The sequence below is a fragment of the Staurois parvus genome, unplaced genomic scaffold (assembly GCF_062004578.1).
Source record: "Staurois parvus isolate SC_StPar_1 unplaced genomic scaffold, SC_StPar_1.0 ptg000402l, whole genome shotgun sequence".
Classification (NCBI taxonomy): Eukaryota; Metazoa; Chordata; class Amphibia; order Anura; family Ranidae; genus Staurois; species Staurois parvus.
In genome coordinates, this window is record NW_028318198.1 from 936,852 (window position 1) to 959,050 (window position 22,199).

The 22,199-nt window shown below is 39.1% G+C and overlaps 1 protein-coding gene across 3 annotated transcripts in view; it reads left to right on the top strand.

The window, feature by feature from the left end:
- The window catches only part of CDC14A (cell division cycle 14A), a 162,566-nt gene that overhangs the window by 13,723 nt on the left and 126,644 nt on the right, over nucleotides 1-22,199 (top strand). For all 3 annotated transcript variants that reach the window (XM_089686579.1, XM_089686581.1, XM_089686580.1), the window contains exon 2: nucleotides 6,497-6,587. In XM_089686579.1, the coding sequence (XP_089542705.1) occupies nucleotides 6,497-6,587 (91 nt within the window). The remainder of the gene's footprint in view (nucleotides 1-6,496; nucleotides 6,588-22,199) is intronic.

Here is a 22,199-nt window from a genome sequence, read left to right on the forward strand (position 1 = left end):
TGCAAAGCGTTTTCAAAGTATTCAGATGGACAAAACACTGAACACAGGATGTTCCTACCAAGTTTATCACACATTGTAATGACCAATTCATACCTCAGACCTCTCCCACCCTTGGAAACAAAAGATATATTAATGACCATTCACACCTCAAATTCCTTATGAAGACCCCCTGCCAGGTGGCCTTAATGACTCACTCCACCAGACACATTTCCCACCCTTGGAAACAAAAGAAATGTTAATGAGCAACTCGCACCTAAGCTAATTTCAACACATACTGCTCTCTCTGCTTCTACTCTCTGTATTTCTCTGAAACAGTCTGAAATAGTTAATAATTTACCACTTTTCAGTGCATTCTGGGCATTTGGGAGGTTCTCCTGTGCTTATCTTTAAAAAGCGCTTCTAAATGCAAACGTACATAAATGCATTATGCAAATGCGGCTAAACATGTTTTTTAACCTACGTTTTCCAGCAGTCACTTTCTATAGTTCAAAAGTGTCCCATGTACATGGGGCCTAAAGAACATTATCTGTACTTCTCCTGTAATGATTTATCTCTTTTATTTTTGCGGTATTTACCTCACATTCACCTACTTTGATGAATTGACTCTTTTATTATCTTATGCAATATTTCTAAACAAATTGGTCACGTGACCTTCATATCTCATGCAAAATCCTTTAGTGAATTGACCCTCATAGTGACCAATCATTTTCATTAATCTATTTTCCCAGAGCACAAAACAAATCCTAATTTCTCTCTATGCCCAAAGACTCTACTTTCCTTCCCTTTTTTCTCAACCTTTTAAAAGCAATATGTCTCATAGGGTCTTAAAACAAGAATACTAAGCTCTGGTTCACACCTATGTGATTTGACAATTTGAAGTCGCATGACAAATCGCACTCCATTTATAGCAAAAGAACCATTCAAATCCTTGCAGGGACTTTGAAAAAGGTTCCTGCACTATTTTTGTGCGATTTCATTGCAACTTGTATTAACATCTGCTTAAAGAAGTCACAAGCCGCAATGAAATCGCACATTAAAGTCACACTGATCGTTGGCTTTGTAATCGCGCTGAAGTAGCACAGCTTCAATGCCACACTGGTGTGCACCAGGCCTAAATCTGAAATATCTAGGTATCCCTTAAAGCACATCTAAACCCAAAATGAAAACTTTCAATATTACAGTTTACCAATACAATCCCAAAATGTAACTAAAGGCACACCTTTTTTTTGTTTTAGTGGACAGGGATTAGAGCACCTGCCAGTTTTCATTGTTGTCTGTGGCTCCATTAGAGAGATTCACTCTCTCTATTTGTTCTGTTTACTCTTATCATTGAAGGTGAAAGTAAAAGAAAATCCCAAATTTTGGGTTGACATCAGAACAATAATAGTGAGAAATCTTCCAATGGGGACAGTAGTTCTGGCAACCGAGGTGACACTCCAGGATTTCCTCACTTGGGAGGGATTTCCTCTCACTTCCTGTTTGGCTATGGGACAGGAAGTGAACGGAAATATCTCCAATGGGATACAGATGGCAAAAAAAGTAACTTATGCGTGCATTGTGTTATAGGGTTTTTTCTTTCTGTTGATCTGATCATCCTGCCAGTAACATGTCCTGTCTTTGATTGGCTCCACTTTGGATGGAGGAGCAATGGAGTCACCTTTCTACAGCACATTGTCAATATGGGGGAGGATAGAGTTAAATGCACTATTTAGGTGGACTTGGCAAATAGATTAAAGCGTTTTTTAAGCAGTTACAGCCACAGTACATTGTAAACACCCGTCAGTGGTAAATGGTTTGCCTCAATCTTCTAACTGTGACTTTTGCTGGACAGCTTAGTCTGAAAAAGCAGAACTAAAGTCTGCAATACTTACCTGTGCTCCAACAGAGGACCCTCACTGGTGTCTTCTCCAAGGCTTTTTCCAGTTGCCAGTCTTCAACCACCTTAAAAGGCTGGAACAGAATGACGTAGCTCATGCACATGCACAGGAGTTCAGTCATCCCAGCACGCAGGCACTGGGGGTTATTTACTAAAACTGCATGGTGCAAAATCTGGTGTAGCTCAGCATATTAACCAATCAGTTTCCAGGTCTTATTGTCAAAGCTTAATTGAACAAGCTGAAGTTAGAAGCTGATTGGCTACTATGCACAGCTGCACCAGATTTTGAGTGCTCCAGTTTAGTAAATCTCCCCTACTGTCGAGAATGCAAATTAAGAAGTCTCTTTGGTAAAGAGCCTGCCTGCTTGCATTTTTTTACATTTAGGTTTTAGTTCTAATTTAAAGTAAGTTGAAAAATAAAAGACTTGTACCGATCACCAGGTGAAAATAAAGGAAAAAAGCCTAAAAAAGAGGGCTATTGCAGCCACCACATTTAAAGATTGGTAAGCTGCAATAGATTACATTTTTGGGTTTAGATATGCTATAAAGCTGAACTAAGCCCTCCTATCCTTTACAGCTTAGGAGGCTGCCATCTTGGCCTCCATTTGATGTGCAGCTGTCATGGTTCTGCACATGTGATCAGATATGACACCATCCATTTGATAGCTTGTCAGTTTGGTTGAGGAAATTAGCGATTGTTACAGTCACATTCATGGCATGCCTTGAATGTAACTGTTTAGGGAAACTGTTAAATCGGTGGATTTAGTTCCTATTTAACACTGCATAGGCACTTGAAGCAGTTATACTTCTACCATTACATATACATTTGCACTTATATTTTATTAATTTATTTCCTGTATTTATAAATTGCCATTCTTTTACTAAGTTATTATTATTATTAACATACAGGATTTATATAGCGCCAACAGTTTGCTCAGTGCTTTACAACATAACGAGAGACAATACAGCAACAATACAGTTTAGTACAAGAGGGTTAGGAGGGTCCTGCTCCTTGGAGCTTACAATCTAAGAGTGCTTCAAAGATTGTACAAAACCAATACATGAGAGCTACAAGGCAAGCATGCTAACTACTTAGCAATTTGTGCGGTCTTTGAACTGCATTGCCACAATTATGTTGATATATGTCTATATAGAGCATGAATAACATTGACAAATGGGTCAACATTTCTAATGGAAATGCAGATGGCTTTTGCACATGGAAACTGTACAGACCCCCGTTTGATGATCAGCATTACTGCTCCTTATATGTAAATGCTACTGCTTAAACCTGCGTATTTTTATCTTTGTCATAATTTTTCTGACATTGCCAGGACCACCCCAAACAACGACACTAAATCCGTTGTCTGGTCTGGCAACCGGCTTCTGTCAAATAGTCTTGCAAGAAAACCAGCATTCAAGTAGTGATTGCAAGCGCTGATCATTGTCTTCTGGTGGAATGGAGGGAGTCTCCTATCAGAATACAATAGAAAAAGGGAGAGATCCCTGCATCAAACACTGCTGTGTAGATGCAGGGATCTGTCAGTGATTTTCTTTCAACCAGAACAAAAAAAAACTGAATGTGTTTACCCAGTTTTAAAGGTATTGTTAAATGTTTTGTCTATCCATAGAGACACTTGTGGGATTAGCAGTGCTGGGGACAGTCCTGTTCCACTTTGACTACCCAGCCCCTCATATAGCTTTCCCTCTACCATGTAGATGAGTCACTCCGCTCATTGCCTTTCTGGACTTTTCTGGTGCTTTTGACAGTGCTGCCTGATGGCCATTGTATTGGAAAAATGTTAAGAGTGCAGGTCTACACTTGTATTTCTGGCTCTTGGCTGACTTGCATTTTCATGCTGATGATAGCCCATAAAATAAGAGGAAATGTGATGCTATTTTTGTATATTACTTTATGGGTTTTTCTTTAAAAATGAATATAGGATATGAGTTGGACACATTTCAATTGTGTCCCTTTTCTTTCCTTACGCTTTAATTTGCCTGTCTCTACATCCTTAGAGCAGAACTTCACCCGCAAATAAAGTTTGCCTCTATGTCCCCTCCCCTTTGTCCCTCAATATTAATAGGGTTTTTAAAATTTTTTTTTGGCTGGTGCCCTCCCCCTTGCCGCCATTTTGGTCTAGGCCAGAGTGACGTGTCTTGCTTCCACAGCCCCCTGGAAGACCCCCGTCACATACCTTAGATGCTGCGGGATCCCATTCACAGAATGGCCATGGAGGGGGAGCTGCTGTGTCGTTGGGTGTTGAGATGCCTGTGCCCAGAAGAATAGCGACCTGACACAAATGTTTTAGTATCTTTGAAAATGTTTTCATCCAGTGCATTTTCATTTCTAGGAGGTATAGTTATAAATGTTTTCATACAAGATTCACACATCTTTCACTCAAGATTTACACACATTTCTAGTTGGAATCAATTGGAAAATGTGTGAATTTTGGGTGAAATTTGTGCAAATCCTGTGTGAAAATGTTTATAAATAGACCCCTATATGTTTTCATAATACTGTATGCACACTGTTATATTGTAATACCCCATCTTTAGTTGACTTGCCCACTTAGTAATTTATTCAATCTAACAGTGTCCATTAAAATTAAATATAACATTTTGGGTGGGCTACAAACTATAACACCATCTTTGTTAAAGCAACAAAGCCCTTCTAGGTATACTGTAAGGATTTTCATAAACTTTATTGCAGAGTCTCAACTGCTTAAAGAGAAACTCCACTCTTGTTGAGAAAAAAACATTCCCCTCTGGGAGTATGTACATTGCAGATTGTTGCAGATTACTACCTTTTATTATTCTGAAGAAATAGCTGTTTTTCTGTGTCCATGTGCAGAGTGAATCTGTATGGGAGTGATTTTATACTTATCAGTTAGCTGCTGCATCTGCAGGGCTCTGATGAGGAAAATGGCAGGGTTTGCATCCCTTTAGACATGCTTTCCTTTTGGGGGTATCTCACCAAAACTAAATTTTTGTTATAGGGGATTCTCAAAATTGGATTTGTGTCTTAGTGCAGACTTCTGGGCAAAATTAGTGAGCCAGTTACACAAGCAGGAAATTACACTTTCAGGGAGTGTTCTGGTCATCATCTGTGTACAGAACACCTCCCAATAGCCGTATTGCAATGCATGTTACAGAAAATTTCAGTGCTGAAAATTAAAAAGGAAAGGTCATTTTTAATAGCATTCAAATACGATATGACTTGAGTCGCAATTGTATATGCTATTTTTCTTTTTTCTTTTCTATTTTTTTCCCACAAATGTGGAGTTACCTTTTAAGTGATTGTATATTTGAAAACTGACCTTTTTCATGCTTTTTACAAATAAACATAACGTGTTTATTTTACAAATAATCATTTAATATAGGACAAAGGGTTCTGAGAGCACTATTGGTTAGCTAAAGAAACTGTACAACAAACTCTTCTTTGAAGCAGGTTTTGTTTGAAACATCTATTAATAGATGAGTTAGTGCAATGAGTCACTTACTTGCGTATATACATTTCCTTTGGAGCTATTGAGGTCTGTAAACAGGGTTTTTACAATATGCAGTAAAATGTAAACTATAAAAAAGCTGAAAGATCCCCCTGCTGGCAAAAAAGAGAAAACAGTATTTGAGATTTGTGGTCACAGGTGTGTTTATTTCAGCTGCCAAAAAGGTAGAGAAATCCTTTACATAAATAAGAATCTTCAGCATGTGTTGTTGAACTTGACCAGTTGTTGGAAAGCCAAACATTTAAAAAGCTAGGATATGTATCCAATACAGATTATTTTTGTCTGCTTTGGAAAATCCTTTTAAGACTAGCCTGCTATTTTACTATTAATATTGAAGTCCATTACTCATAGTACAACACAATAGCTATGCTTTCTGGGCAGCAAGTGTGATCTGAAAGGACATGAAATCACTCGCCTGCTAAAATGGAGATCTAAAAATATAACCCTTAGTAACTTAAATGCCTTCTATAACAAAAGAAAAGTTTGGTCATAACTTGTAATAACATATCATTACTGTAAGTTTACTGTTTATGTATAATAACTGCATTTGATTCATTTAAAGACTTAGTCAGCCCATTACTGATAATTAGGCCTTTCATAGTTGTTTTGAGAGCTAAACCATCTGAGCTAAACCTGATGTCTTATATCTCTCTGGTCCGCTGTTGGTGATATATCTGGGCTTGAATTTCTGGATATGTATACATGTGTGTGTGGCCTTTTAAAGGGGCTCACATGCTCCCTTTTGGATTCATGTATGTATTTACTTAATGGGAAATGCAAAGAGGTGCTAAAACATGCAAACCTGACGGAACTCTAAAATTATGGCAGGGATAACCGTTTGAATAGCCAAAATATTTAGGAAGCAAGAGACCAGGTTCTAGTCCACCAGGTTCCACCATGTAATTAAAATATCAGTTTTGAAAACATTGACTCTTTGACAGGTACTAAAAGCTAGATAGGAGTTCCTTTAGAAGTTAAATGTTACATTTTGATTGGAACTTGAAAGAGTTTTTTTGTACTTCAGTTTTCAGGATCCATGTATTTATACATATTTGGAGTTCATAATTTGGAAGATTTGTTTGATAATTTTGCAAACTGTTGTGTTTCCTTTTAGACCGCTTATATTTTGCAACCTTGAGGAACAAACCAAAAAGTACCATCAATACCCATTACTTCTGTACTGATGAAGAGCTTGTTTATGAAAAGTAAGTAAAGCTTAATTTCTTTCTAATGGTCCTATGATCCTTCTCCATGTCTGTGATAGCTTAGGTAGATGGGAGTGGAGGGGGAGCGTAAAGTATAAATTACAAAATCTCCATGCTATCCTTTCCAAGATACACTCTCATAAAACTGAGGCAGGTTTGAAGCTACACCATTAACTCAATGCATCTGGTCCATGAGGCTGGTATTTCTGATCTTTGTTTTTTATGCATGAAATTAGTAGCTGGAATGCCAAGCTCATAGGCTTGTATTGCAGTGACTAATCCTAATTTTTGGAGAGCTTGTACCTCATAATGGATAGCATGGAGGTAAGTGTAATTAACACTTTAGGCTAACCTCCCATTGTTCTAGATATATTCATTCTGAATTAAAAACAGCTAATTAGTTAGGTTGTGTTCACAAGGGGAGCAAAAAATGCATTTTTGGTGTTTTTGACATGTTTAGAAGAAATTTGTAAACTATTTGTCTAAAGCATTCAGAAAGATTTGTTTAAAAGAGAAGTATAGGGTTTTGGTTTTTACCCAATCATACTTACCTAGGTGGATGCAGCATCGGTCCTCCGCCAGCAATAAGTGTGAGGACTCAGCGATCACATGACTGCTGATCACTGTGTTCTCACAGTCGCTCTTAGCAGAGAGCAGTGACTATCAGTCACTACTGTCTGCTCTGCTCCCCCAAGCTCACTGGAGAGCTGGGCTGTGGAAAGGGAGGGAGTGGCTGGCTCAGGCTCTCAGCGGCTTGTTGAGAGGCTGAGCCAGGTGCCGCTCCAGTCAGGATCTTTCCCCAGCCTGGACTGGCTGAGTAATGTCAGTCGGCAGCAGGCTTTAGAGCCCGCTGTCAGCTGAAAACAGGTGACAGGAGTGCAAAATGAACTGCACTCCTATGATCCAAAGAAGTACAGCCAAAAGAGCTTTGACTGTACGTCTCTTTTAAGGAAGTTTGTTTAAAAGCTTCCCGAATACCTGACTGATGGAGGTGTTTGACAAGCTTTTCAAGTTGCCAACCCCTGCTATGCGTTGCTAGCAAGAGCAAAAACAATTCAAAGTAATGCAAGTTCTGCTTATTTGCTATTCCCTCCTCCCAAGGTTGACGATCCTAAATCCCATGTGAATGTGCATTAGTGCTGTTTTAATGGACTTTGGGATCCCTTTTGGGATAGTTTTTACAGGATCCCTTCAGAAGGCCCTCACACATGCCAGAAGGTATTTACTTGCAATGTTTAATTTTTTAGCTTTAACTTTGCAGTTTTTGTTCAGGCATTGGGGGGCTAGCTAATTGTAAGGTCCTCTTTAAAAATTTTGAAGTTTCTCAGGGCTCAAAATAAACTGGGATAAGAAGTCTCAGATCCTTCCCATTGATCTATTCCCCCCCAAGCAGGAATTCTCTACATTCTCACTTATTAGGAGTCAGCTCCTTTAGGTACTTAAGTGTGCTGATCACCAGAAATCCTTTGGATTATTTGGCATTAAATGTCGAGCTACTGTACCCTTTGCTAAAGGTCAAAACTCAACTTTGGGCTAAACTGCCATTAGGAGTCAAGGGTAGAATAAGCGTTGTTAAGATAATACTGCTTCCTAAGATCTTTTATATACTTTGGCATTCTCCCTTGTATATACCCTTTAAATACTTTAAAACCATAGACAGTATCTTACAATCTTTTGTTTGGGGAGCAAATAGTCATAAGCTGTCATGGCGAGTTTTAAAGTCCTCTTTAAGGCCAGTTCAGTTTAAAGCGGAACTTCACCAAAAAGGGAAAATTCCGCTTTTTCGCATCCTCCCCCCTCCTCTTTAACAATTGTCCCTTTTGTTTGGGGGAGAGCAGGTACCTGAATTTGACAGGTACCCACTCCCACTTGCAGTTGGATTGGGTTGCCCCCCCCTCACCCTTCTCCCACAGCCTTCTGGGACGCATCACAGGTCCCAGAACACTGTCGGACCATTCACAAAGTGCAGCACAGCTCGCACATGCACAAGGCTTCACTGGCGGTTTCCCATAATCTAGATGCCAGCTCCTGGACCCAAAGCTGATTGAAAAATCAGCTCATGTGAAGACATGTGCTTGATTCCTGGACAGGTAAGTGTCCTTACATTAAAAGTCAGCCGCTACAGTATTTGTAGCTACTGACTTTTAATTTTTTTGGGGGAAGACTGGAGCCCCTCTTTAATATTACTAAGTGGGATCCACATACTAGCATACCAGAAGACTTTTAGGTATCACAGAGAAGACCAAAAAAGGACAGTGAAAGAATGTTAGGATAGGGCTTATGTATCTGAGATGTCTTCATTCAAAACTTTAGTGATCACCTAAGACAAACTAGTTGAGCATGCTCAATGGCTGTGTCTATATTTCTCGGCCAAATCTTAACACATTATTTAGCTAAATTGGTACAATGACACTATATCATTTCCCAGTAATCTCTCTCCTGTTCTGTTGTTGTGAAACAATAAGGCTCCATTCACACTAGGTTTTTTTCAAATCCTGGGCCAGCAATCTGAAAACGCGCTGTAAAAACTTGCGTAAAAGTGTAAAAATTCATTTCAATGGCACCTGAAAACACAGGGTATTTTTGCTGCGATCACAGAAAGGCATACACGCCACAATCACGCAAAGTCGCAGGACGTGCGACGCCCAAAAAAGGTTCAGATGCCCAAAAAAGGCCTCAGTTGCCCTGGATCTCTCCCTCCACTTTGACCGAGACAGCAGTAGGAGCCAATGGTTCCTGCTACTGTCAGTCACAGCCAATGAGGAGAGATTGGGGCGCCGAGTGGCATCTGTGTGTGAATGAACACACAGAGCAAAAGCACAAGAGTGAACCTTCTTGGGTGCCCCCACAGCAAGCTTCTTGCTGTGGGGGCACTTAGCAGGAGAGAGGGGCCAGGAGCGCCTTTACAATCACTTTAAGCTGGGTACACACAGCAGTTTTTCTTTTTTTGGTCAACCAGTGGGTTGACCAAAAAAAAGACAGATCCCCGCATCAACAAAAGCAGTGTTGATGCGGGGATCTCTCCCGCTGTATTCTGATAGCGGGGACTCCCCCTGCTAGAATGCACTAATGATTGCAGCCTTTGGCTGCAAACGCTGATCGAATGCTGGTTTTCCAGCATGCCTGTTCGACAGAAGCTGGTCCTTACACTGGCTTCTGTTGAACAGACAACTGTATACATGGACCGAAAGTCAGCTGGTAATACGTCTGGATGAAAATATAGAGTATAAGACTAAGATGTAAGTTGTTAGGCTAGCCTGGATAGAAGAATCTTCCCTGTCAGCTTTTGTATTTAGACTGCTGCTGCTTGTGTATGAATACATGACAGTATGTACAATGCATCACCAGGCTTCAGCTGTCACTGGATAATGTAGCAAGCCAAAGTTACACGTATACTATGGTTTAATTAAATGTGGATTTAATTGTAATTTGCTAGCCTGCCCCGGATGAAATACAGAAAAGAAATGGAATTTGGTTGCAGAGTTTATAAATCACGCCAATATGCTCCAAGTCTGGTACAATGTCTATTAATGCCTGTTAATTTAAATTATGATGATCTATCAGCCCATCTGTGTACTTCCAAAAATAAAATAATATAACAAGTTTCCTTTTCAGGGCAATAAAGGTATTAAGAATGATTGCTGACAAGGGAGCATTGTACTAGGTAGAAGTGTAGGCGTTCTGGTTTACTTGGTAGGAAAAGAGAATCTGGTCAGCATAGTTGTTGGCACACAGTACTGACCTACTTTTTCCAAAGAGGGCCTCATCATAGTTAATTCAGGGAATGTTGATATCACCCTATTGTTAAACTTGGTCCAGAATAGAACATAGGAAATATCAACTGTATCTAATGGAAAAGTACTTTACTTTCTGCAGTTAGAATTCTTCTTTGTTTATAGAGCAAGTGGCTTAGGTTTGTATATTCTACAGTGAAACCATAGAATTCTAAGTTAAAATTGATGAGATAGTGGTAATTTTGCATTGTGTGACTTTTTGGTGGTGGGTTGATAAACACTACTTAGTTGGTTTTGTTCAAATGTCTCAGCAGGGGGGGTGGGAATCCCCCATCCACCTTGCTTGTATCTGTAAAAACCATCTATGGTCAGCTTTAGTCTCAATATAATACATCCTGCAGGGTACTTGCACATGGCTGTAATGAAATTGCTGAATATCTACGCAGGAGGTTGTCAGATAGATCCTGTGTAAAAAACAAAACAAAATGAAATGGTCTGTAAAATGCTTGCGTTTACACATGTATACTCAAAAAGGTGCGCTATCTCTTTAAATACAGTAATCAAGCAATCCACATATACATAGATAAGGAAAAAAATCCAATAAAGTTGTTTACACTTGTATACAGTAAATGAGTAAATGTATGTATAGCTTTTAAAAGCATAACATTATTCCATTAAGCCATGTACATGTGCTTTCATGTGTACCCATGTAATTTACTGATTCCAGATACAAATTTTTAATTTTGGATGTAAAGACCATAGAAACAAATAGAATTACATTCAGATATGTTTAAATGTCCCACAGCACTAATAAAAATGCTATGTTTTTGGTGACCATGTTTATGAGCACTAAAACCTCAGCCATGTCACAAAAAACTCTACCAGCTCTGTGTTTGAGAAAACCTAACCCTTGTGTATAAGCACAGTAGCCCAAATGTATGTATGTAGCCAAATGAGTTTAAGCACAATCCATTTAGTTTAAAATAGAAATTTCAGTCTTTGCAGATGACACCAAGCTGTGCAGTGGAATAACGTCCTTACAGGATGTCTCCAACTTACAAGCTGACCTCAGTGCACTGTTTATTTGGGTAACTATGTGGCAAATGAGGTTTAATCTTGATAAATACAAGGTTCTGCACTTGGGAGCTAAGAATAAGCATGCATCATACATACTAGGGGGAGTACAGCTGGGGGGATCAATGGTGGAGAAGGATCTGGGGGTTCTGGTAGATCACAAGCCTAATAATGGCATGCAATGCCAAGCTGCGGTTTCTAAAGCGAACAAAATCCTCTCTTGTGTTAAAAGAGGTATAGACTCCAGAGAGAGATATCATATTACCCCTGTACAAATCATTAGTAAGACCTCATCTGGAATATGCAGTTCAGTTTTGGGCACCAATTCACAAAAAGAACATTGGGGAACTGGAGAAAGTACACAGAAGGGCAACCAAACTGATAAGAGGCATGGAGGAGCTCAGCTATGAGGAAAGATTAGAGGAACTGAATTTATTCTCTCTTGAGAAGAGGATATTAAGGGGGATATGAGAGAGGAGATTAAGGGGGGATATGATCAACATGTATAAATACATCAGTGGTTCATATAGTGAACTCGGTGTAGAGCTATTCACCCTGAGGTTATCACAGAGGACAAGGGGGCATTCTTTACGCCTGTAGGAAAAGAAATTTAATCTCCAGACACGGAAAGGTTTCTTCACAGTGAGAGCTGTGAAAATGTGGAATACACTCCCTCAAGAGTTGGTTCTGGCCAGCTCAGTGGACTACTTTAAAAAAAGCCTGGATTCTTTCTTAGATACACACAATATAACTGGATACTAACATTTATAGGTAAAGCTGATCCAGGAAATATCCTATTGCCTCTCGGGGGATCAGAAAGGAATTGTTTCCCCTGCAGGGACAAATTCGTTCATGCTTTGCTGGGTTTTTTTGTCTTCCTCTGGATCAACTGTGGGTTCAGGATTAAAACTTTTTTTTTTTAATTGTTGAACTGGATGGACTTTTGTCTTTTTTTCAGCCAAACTAACTATGTAACTTAGAAATGAAAGTCAAAACGTGTGTATATATCTAAAAAAAAATTACAAATCCCTTTTTTCTCCTTCTTTATAAGTGATCACATACCCTCTCTTCTCAGATGCATAAGGAGCTTAGAGAGCTGGGGGAGTAGAAGCAGCAGTACACTGGTCTTCCCAGGGAATGGCTGTGCAGGGAGGGTGGTGTGTGTGTGTGTGTGTGTGTGTGTGCCAGCACAGGTCTGATCATTGGAGGTGAGCAGACTTGAGTTCCAATCTAGACTCACCTGAAGTATATAGATTTTAGATTTTTACAGTGTTTCTGCTAAGGATAAGTCCCAGATCATCCCTCTATATGGAGCATTACAGATATTTTTTCCAAATACCAGGAAATTGTATGCTGCAAGTGACCCCTGCTTTCAGGGACTCCAATGCAAGTCCTGAAGTAAGTGCTACCAATTGCCATCATTAGGTTTCTAGTCATCTGACATATCTGCTGAACCTGCTATTTGGGGATTCCATGGCAGTTTGTTAGATGATCTTTGCCAAAGGAAATAGGTGTCCGTTTATGGACCAGCAGTAATAGATCGCTGCTCAGTTCTCCGGCATTCTCGGAGAACACAGTTCTCCTGTGAATGCAGTTTATGAAGCAGTTCTCCGAACGAAGGGAGAACGGTCTCCAAACGCTGGAGAACGGTCTACAAACTCTGGAAAACGGCTGATTTTACTATAATCTCGCGAGATTACAGTAAAAGATCAGTTTACTAAGCAGAGGTAAATTATCTCTGCTTAGTTTTCGGTCCCTCTGATTCTCCAGCTCTGGGCTGGAGAATCTGGAGGGAGAACACAGATCTCCAGAGAAGGGCTGACATGATCTCCTGAGTGTCATAAACTGTGAATGACCAGAGAATAGCTGAGATCCGTTGAATCGCAGCTATTCTCTGTGTCATAAACAGACACCGTAATCAGGGTTGATATTAGCTGATCTTCTCCTTCAGCAGAGATCATGTGAGTAAATATATCAGGCATTTGATCACATGACTGCCTTCTAGGAGAATGTCTTATGTGAAGGCAGGTGCTCTGTAAAGAGTTAAGTGTTTTTTGGAAATGGAAGGGGTTTCATATTTTAAAATATTGTTACATTTGACTTTAAATGAGTTCTATGGTCATAGCGTACACTTTCATTTTATAACATCAGCATTGTAATAGCAATACAAACAATAGTTCTATTTGACAATCCAATATAAGCTTGCTTGAATAATTCCCTTTCATGTTGTGAGTGCTGCCTGTTTGCTGGGCATGTCTTCCTGGATTCCCTACATGCTTTGTAGCTTCTCCTCTGCTGTTTTCTTTTGATTTCTAAGGACTACATATCCCATGGTACCTTGCTGCCTACATGTAGTGATTCCTGTACTGACCCCACCTCCTGAAAATCCCCCTCTCAGCACCTCTGTGGTTCAGAAGGCAGTCTCTGTGAAATGTGTGACTATTCATAGGGCATAGTGAATATATGTCATAGAATTTCAGGAAGTAAATGTGTGGGGAGCTTCATAAAGTATGTTAACAAATTTTAAGAGCTATTCGCCCTGAGGTCATCACAGAGTACAAGGGGGCACTCTTTACGTCTGTTGTAAAAGATATTTAATCTCCAGACACGGAAAGGCTTCTTCACAGTGAGAGCTGTGAAAATGTGGAATAGACTCCCTCAAGGGTTGGTTCTGGCCAGCTCAGTGGATTGCTTTAAATAAGGCCTGGATTCTTTCCTAGATACACAGAATATAACTGGATACTAACATTTATAGGTAAAGTCGATCCAGGGAATATCCGATTGCCTCTCAGGGGATCAGGAAGGAATTTTTTTCCCTGCAGCAGCAAATTGTATCATGCATTGCTGGGTTTTTTTGCCTTCCTCTAGATCAGCGGTTCTCAACCTGTGGGTCGCGATCCCTTTGGGGGTCGAATGACCCTTTCACAGGGGTCACCTAAGACCATCGGAAAACACATATTTCTGATGGTCTTAGGAGCTGAGACACTGCTCCTCTGTCCGTCTCCAGGAGGGTCCGCCCACATGCAGATGGACTCTATGAGGTAGTGGTGAGGGCGGCCGGAGGGGCTCGGCAGGGTGTCCCGCACTCCCGGCTTGCTGCAAGCCTCTCACCCTGAACTAACACCAGCACACTGACTGACCCGCTCCCTCTTCCCTGTACGTTATGAGCGGCCGGCCAGGCTGGAGGCTCCTCCCCTGCCAGGGGCGGGTTGGAGGTGCCCCGCTGCCGCCCAATGGCTGCCCTTGCACCTGCTGCATGTTTCCTCTGGCGGGCAGCTGCTCACAACAGATGGATAGATGTGAACCGGACCCCCCTTTGTCTCCGGGGAGGGGGGATCTGGTTACCTGCAGAGCGTGTGCCCTACAGCCGCTCACTATTATTATTAATTATTGAAGTGTATATGACCACCGTTTGCATTGCTGGGAGATTGTTTCTCATGCCTTGTTCGCACGATGAGAAAATTGGACGAAAAAAACCGCTTTCTGATAATCTGATCGTTACTACTCCGCTGTCAAGGGCTGGTCATGACAGTTCATGCGAAAATATCCAAAGGGACAGGCACAAAAATGTTCTTGTACAATCACAGAAGGAACTATTGAAAATACATCCTGCATATCAGATATTTACATTACGATTCATAATAGTAGCAAAATTACAGTTATGAAGTAGCAACGAAAATAATTTTATGGTTGGGGTTCACCACAACATGAGGAACTGTATTAAAGGGTCACGGTATTAGGAAGGTTCAGAAACACTGATCTAGATCAACTGTGGGTATAGGATTATAACTTTTTTTTTTTTTTTTTTTTAATGGTTGAACTGGATGGACTTTTGTCTTTTTTCAGTCAGACTAACTATGTAACTATGTAAGATTGTTCAGATTAATAGGAATAGGCTAGAAATAATCGAAACAAGGTGTGGAAATGAATATAAGATTTTACATCTTGACCATAGTTATGCTTTAATCATAATGTAGTCTACATGCTTGTTTTTACATATTCTGACACTGTGTTAAACAGAGTTTAGATGACTATCTCCAAAGCAGAACTTCTCCTTTAGGTTGAACTTATCCTTTAAGTGAATGATTTATAAACCTTGGGTGAATGTTGTATTAAAAAGTATGGAAACCCAACATTTCATACTCCTGATGTGTACCTGCTGTACCATGTACTTGTATTAAAAAGTATCCTGTTTTCTTTGTATTTCTTCCTTTGTGTCAAATCCCTGGTCTTCCTGTCAATCCCTCTTCTTTCCTAAAAACTAAGTACACTAAGCAGAAGAGCACTCTGTGGTCAGTTCTCTAGCAATGCTGGGAATTCAGCCTTCTCTCCTTCAGTGATCAGATTTGTCCTGACACCCCCCTTTCCCCCACACTGTCTTTCACTGGGAAGATCAGTGTATTGCTGTTTCTCCTACCCCAGCTGTTATGCAGCTGAGAACAGAGAGAATGTGATCACTTATAAAAAAAAGGGGAAAAAATGTTTATAATTTTTTTTTTTATATGTATACACAAATGTTTTGTCTTACATTTTCATACCTGGTTGCTTGTGTTCGTTTAGTAAGGTTTCTTACGTTTCAACCAAATCTGAATAGAATATTAGTACCATGGATAGTAAACCAAAACTATTGTGCAATGCATACGGCCATGATAAACGAAAAGTGTAAAGATACAATAGGAGCCAGATATGCATGCTCTGCAGAGAATCTTTCTAAATGGTTTTAAATATTTGTTTTATTTTGTTTATTCTATGATATACTGTACAGTATGTAAGTAAATGCTGTTTATATATATATACTTGGGTAGCACAGTGGCTAAATGGTTAGCACTTCCGCCTGGCAGTACTAGGGTTGTTGGTTTGAATCCCAACCACAGCACCACCTTCCTGGAGTTTGCATGTTCTCCCTGTGCTTGCGTGGGTTTCCTCCAGGTACTCCGGTTTCCTTCCACACTCCAAAGACATGCTGGTAGGTTAATTGGCTCCTGTCTAAATTGGCCCTAGTATGTGTATGTATGAATGTGAGTTAGGGACCTTAGATTGTACACCCCTTGAGGGTTAGGGACTGGTGTGAATGTACAATATATATGTAAAGCGCTGCGTAAATTGACAGCGCTATATAAGTACCTGAAATAAATAAATATATACATACATACACGATATTTGTAAACTAATCAGTATTTGGGTAGGACCATTGAATAATTTTATTATATAGTTAAAAGATACCCTGTCCCAGTTTTTTTAATATGTTCTTTTTTACAGAAAGCTATCGCTGCTTGATTTCCTAAGTAGCATGGAAAAGAGTTCATGGAGAGCTCTTATAGCAAGTTTATTTTACGGTTTAACAAAAAAAGAAGATAAAATGTCTATAAAACTGCACAGTCATAGAACAAGTGCTGGAAATTAGCCAGTATTGCAGTATGTTGCTAACAGAATATAGAGTAAAAACAGAATTAGTGAATGTTAAGGCTTCCACAGATATAAATAGGGTCCTTCCTTACTTTCTGTGCCTTTCAGATTACACAAACTAGATCTTTTCCGCTAGACAAGGCAGCACATTTCTAAAACGGGGACGTGCAATCTTTGGGCATGTTGTTTAATAAAGTTGAATTGGTACCAAGAACAGTGAAATCATTGGAAGGAGGCACAGTAGCTGTCACTGAGGATCTGTTTGTTTCGAATGCATCATGAGGCTAAGATCATGTTTTGTGTGATTAGATAATTGCTCGCATTATGAAATAGGTAGTGACTAAAACAAGAAAATAAAATAAAAAAAATATAATAAATACTAAAGTACCAAAAATGGGACAGATGTCCAGTGATGAGATCTTGCTTTTGTACCTCCGGTTCATTGTAACCTAGCCATAAATACTTGTGAGAAATGGTCTGGCTTAGAGATTAGGAGCCCTGACACTGTTACAATGACATTCAGAGATTTGCAGTAAAGATTCTTCCAGTCAGTTGTGTTCTGTAGAAAACCAAGGACCTCATATAATGGATTTTCTGACAGGAAACCTATGAATCTGTCATTTTTCTTTATTTGTATAGTACAATGTTGTATACTTGTTAGAGGACAGCTGGGGCTCATTTAATAAAAACTGTCTATTGCCCAACAGCAAGCAATCACATTCAAACTTTTAGTCACTGTTATTTATCAATTCATGTTAGTAAGAATATTGCTATGTTTAGTAAGAATATTGCTTATTTATATTTTACCAAAAAAGTTGGATAATGAAATGTTAAATTTTTTTTTACGTTTTTAGGATTTATAAGACAGCACATAAAAAAATCTAGAAACACTAGAACGTAGAACATCATCCAAAAAGCTAAAAATGACTGTACGAGATCCTCTTTTTATTTCTGAGATAATGATGAAAAGAAAATATTTTTTTACCCCTGGTTATGCCTAATAATGATAGACATTAAGAATAAGGTACGCTCTTTCATACATTTTTGAATGAAAATTTTTAAATGTTAGGCTGCTTCCTTCAAATCAGCCCCAAGTTTGCATTATTACTCAATTATCTTCTTCACTTAGAAGGCTCTTATAAAGTTAGTGAAGGGTTACCTTAGTTCAAAAATGGCATATTATACTTTTTATTTCCATGCAATATTTGCTTTTTTTAAAATTATACATTTTTTTCAGATAACTAGGTTTTATAGCACAAACCTGTTGAATGTTACCATTTACACATTTTATTATCAATTCTGTGGCAATTTATAAATAATAAATAAAAAGTCAGTTCAAAAAGATTGTCACACGGGTGTTTACTCATACAATTAACATTTCCTTCTGGTTGGCATTAAAAGGACTGTAATCCCTCACATTGTAAATCAACCCATTCTGCTTTTCATATACTGTAGATATGAAAAAAATGATATACATCTTATTTCCCTTTTTTGTAAGTGATTACATATCCTCTGTTCTGAGCTGCATAAGGAGCTCAGGGAGGAGAAACAGCAGTACACTGGTTTTCCCAATGAATGGCTGTGTGTGGGGTGTGTGTCAGGACAAGTATGATCACTGGGGAAGAGCACATTGAGTTCCCAGCATAGCTCGAAAACTGACCACGCTGTGCTCTCATGCCTAGTGTAGTCAATTTTTAATAGGAAAACAGAGGTACTGGCAGGAACACCAGGTATGTCACACAAAGGAAGCAATTCAATGAGAACGGGATACTTTTTCTTACAAGTACATGGTACAGCAGGCACATAACAATAAGTAAAACATGATATCTTACCAATGCAGTATTTATTGGTGTAAATTGAGCACTTTGATCCAAAAATGATAAATTAATGAATGTTTGTAAAATAACCTATTTGGCTTTGTAAATTGACACTAATGCGCATTCTTCCTCCTGTAAGAGTTTTTTTAAAGGGTGAGTCCACCAAAGCTGGTATGGTAGATGCTGGAGATTAAACTGCTTCTTAGGGCCCTGGTGCACAGCCTGTGGCCTTTTGGTACTTATTCTGCAGCCAGAGGGACCCACCAACTGGTAGTCATTTATTTTCTTTGTTAGGTGCTCACTCATTGACAGTGAAGGAATATATTCAGTAAACTGGATTTTATTAGCTACGGTAAATGATGTTTTTTTTATATATATCTATATTTCTTACCTTTTGTTGTATGCTGCCTATTCTTTTTTCTCACTAAGCATATTTTTTTTCCAATACCCAGAGGATTTCTTTTGTTCAGCTTACAGGCTAAATAGCGTGGATGAATGAATCCATCACTGCGGCTATTGTATTTTGGTACCCTGTGCCGCTGGCTGTCAGACTACCTGAACAGTTCCTATATCTGATTGGATGCAGATTCTGTTTGACATGCAATTTTCTACCCAGCTTCTTTGGTTTTTTAGTCAAAGAATGTCAGGTGGAGTGGTACGAACAGGGCTACCCACTGATCGAATTATGGTCTGTATATTAGAAACTGGCCGAATTTCACTCAGACTATGGCCAGCATAATTTTAAAAAGGGCACAAGGAATGCTGACTGTAATGACAGAGCAGTAGTCATAAAGTGTCCCCAGTCTCTGACAGTTACCTACAGCATGTCCCAATCCTCCAACCATGCCTGTAACATGTCTGCAAGTCTTTGACAATCTCCTGTAGCATGCCACCAGCTTCTAATGATCCACTGTAGTATGTCCAGTTTCTGACCATCTTCTGAAGCATTACAAACACTGTATATCACATGTATCAAACACAAGGTCCACAGGCCAAATCTGGCTCACCAGGCCATGTGGCCCTCACACCTCTTCTGCATCTGCCGCACCCCCCTCGTCTCGGCAGCAGAGAAGAGGACAGAAATGCTCCTACACTTCCTGAGCCCCACTGTTCAGCCATAGAACCCCTTCATCTCTGCCTCCCCGGTCTCAACATTGAGCAGACTCCAGCAGATGACTCCAGGCCTCTGTTGGTCTACCTCCAGACCTTTCACTTGATATCTGATGTAGCTATGGACGTGAAGTCTTACAATTGCAACCAGTCTTTTAAGGGCAACGAAAATGCTGATGTGGCCCACAATGAAATTGAGTATGCTGTACATTATGTCAGGGGCGGCACACGAGACCCCTTTATTAAAAAAAGTTGATCACTAGGCTCTCACTCCTAGAATAAAACATATTTAATCAAATGGCTTATTGAGTCTACCAGGCTCCATATAAGTGTAAAATATATCTTTTGGTTAGATATGCCCTTTTACAGAAATCTGACACTGTGACATTACCTTCTGTTTTCAGTTTGTCAGTGACCGCAGTTTTATTACAGCGGCATTAAACACAAAAGCAAAAATGTAATATATTGCAATTTACTAATCCTTAAATGTGGTGGCTGAATTTGTTTTCTTTTTTTTTTCCACATGGTGACCTAGCTAGTAACACACTGCCTGTCTTAGGCAGGGCATAGATGGGTCGAAAATCGGCCGATTTTTCAGCCAGAAAAAAAAAAATCGGCCGATTTTTAATGTTTACGATGGGTTAATTGGTTGGCTGTTTTTCTTGATATTGGCTCTTTTTTTTAATCGGTAAAGTTGTAAAAAAATCGGCCGATTTTGCCGGTCGGACGATTTTTGTGGTAGTGATGGGCAAATCGGTCGATCTTTTTACCGATAAAAAATCTGCGCATAAGCTGTGACCTGCAAGAAAAAGAATCAGAGGAAAAAGAAGAAGAAAAAAGAAAAAAGAAGAAAAAGAAAAAAGCAGAAGAAGAAGAAAAAGAAGAAGAAGAAAAGAAAGAAGAAGGAGAAAAAGAAGCAGAAAAAGAAGAAAAATTCCAGTCCGCTATTATATTTGACATGAAAATGTATTGCGGTTGCAACAATGTATCTATTTATATCCGTATAAAACCATCTGTATCCAAAATGGATACAAATAGATACAATGTTGCAACCGCTATACTTTTTAATGTCAAATATAATAGCGGAGCTCTCTGCAGGGACAGAAGTAAATAAATGCCGGCCGTAGACGGGACGAAAATTGGCAGATTTTTTTTACCATTGGTGGTAACGTCGGCCTATTGAACGACTGATTTTTTTCGTTTTTTTTTTTTTTTTTTTAAATGTCCAGTTTTCGACCCATCTATGGCCTGCATTAGAGTGCCTCATCCCTGAATAAGGAGGAGCAGCAGAGACACATTTGGACAGCAGAATTGGCAGTCTGGGAAGAAGGTAGTGTTAAACTGGCCATAGATGGATCACGATTTGTCTAGTTGAGCTACAACTGGACAAATTTCAATCCATGTGTAGCTGCTCCCATTCGACAGAAGCTGATCTAATGATTGATTTCTGTTGAATGTGCTTTTTGGAATTTTTTTCTCGCTCAGCCTATTGGCTGCAGCCACTGATCAATGTATTCTGACATTGGAGAGTCCATGCTGTAAGAATGCAATGTGTCAGCTGGAAGGATTCCTCTATCCATCCAGATTATGTAGATGGGGAAATCTGTTCATTTTTTGCTAAACGAAAAATAAACAAAAACAATCCATATGTGTCTAGCTTTAGACTAATATATTTAGATGGACTTGACCAACAAATTAAAGCTGTTGCACAGCAGTTGCAATTACAGCAACAAATGTTTCTCCTTTTGGGATAAAGGTTTTACATAAATAAATAAAAGGCAACCTTTTTTCAGCCCCCCTCAGTGTCAAATGGTTTGTGCTAACCCTCTAACTGCCACTTTTGCTGGACAGAGTGGTCTGTTAACCACTTCAAGTCCGGACACTTTTACCCCCTTCCTGTCCAGGCCAATTTTCAGCTTTCAGCGCTATCACACTTTGAATGACAATTGCGTGGTCATGCAACACTGTACCCATATGAATTTTTAGCATTTTTTGAGAGAGATAAAACTTTATTTTGATCGTATTTATTCACCACTGGGAGTTTTATTTTTTTTGCTATATAAATGAAAAAGTTAAAAAATTTAGAAAAAAAGTGTTTTTCTTATAAAATTTTCTTCATAAATCTTGGCCAAAATTTATTCGGTTATCTTATTAGTAAAAAAAATAACCCAAATTAGTTTATAACCAAAAATTTAAATTTTTCAAAATTTTTTTTACATTTTTATTTTATATTTTTATATTATTATTTATGTTTTTTTTAACATACTGTCACTCTAGCAGTACAGTGTCACCATAGTAACACTGTACTACTTGTGGGGGGTAATGAAGATTTTTTTTTTTTTTACACTGATTGCTTTTACACCTATAAAGGCTGTAAAAGCAATAATTTCCCCTTCTCTCTGGCTGCATTCTTGCAGCCATTGAGAAATACTGTGAGAGCTGTGATTGGTCACAGCTTGTTACATGGTACA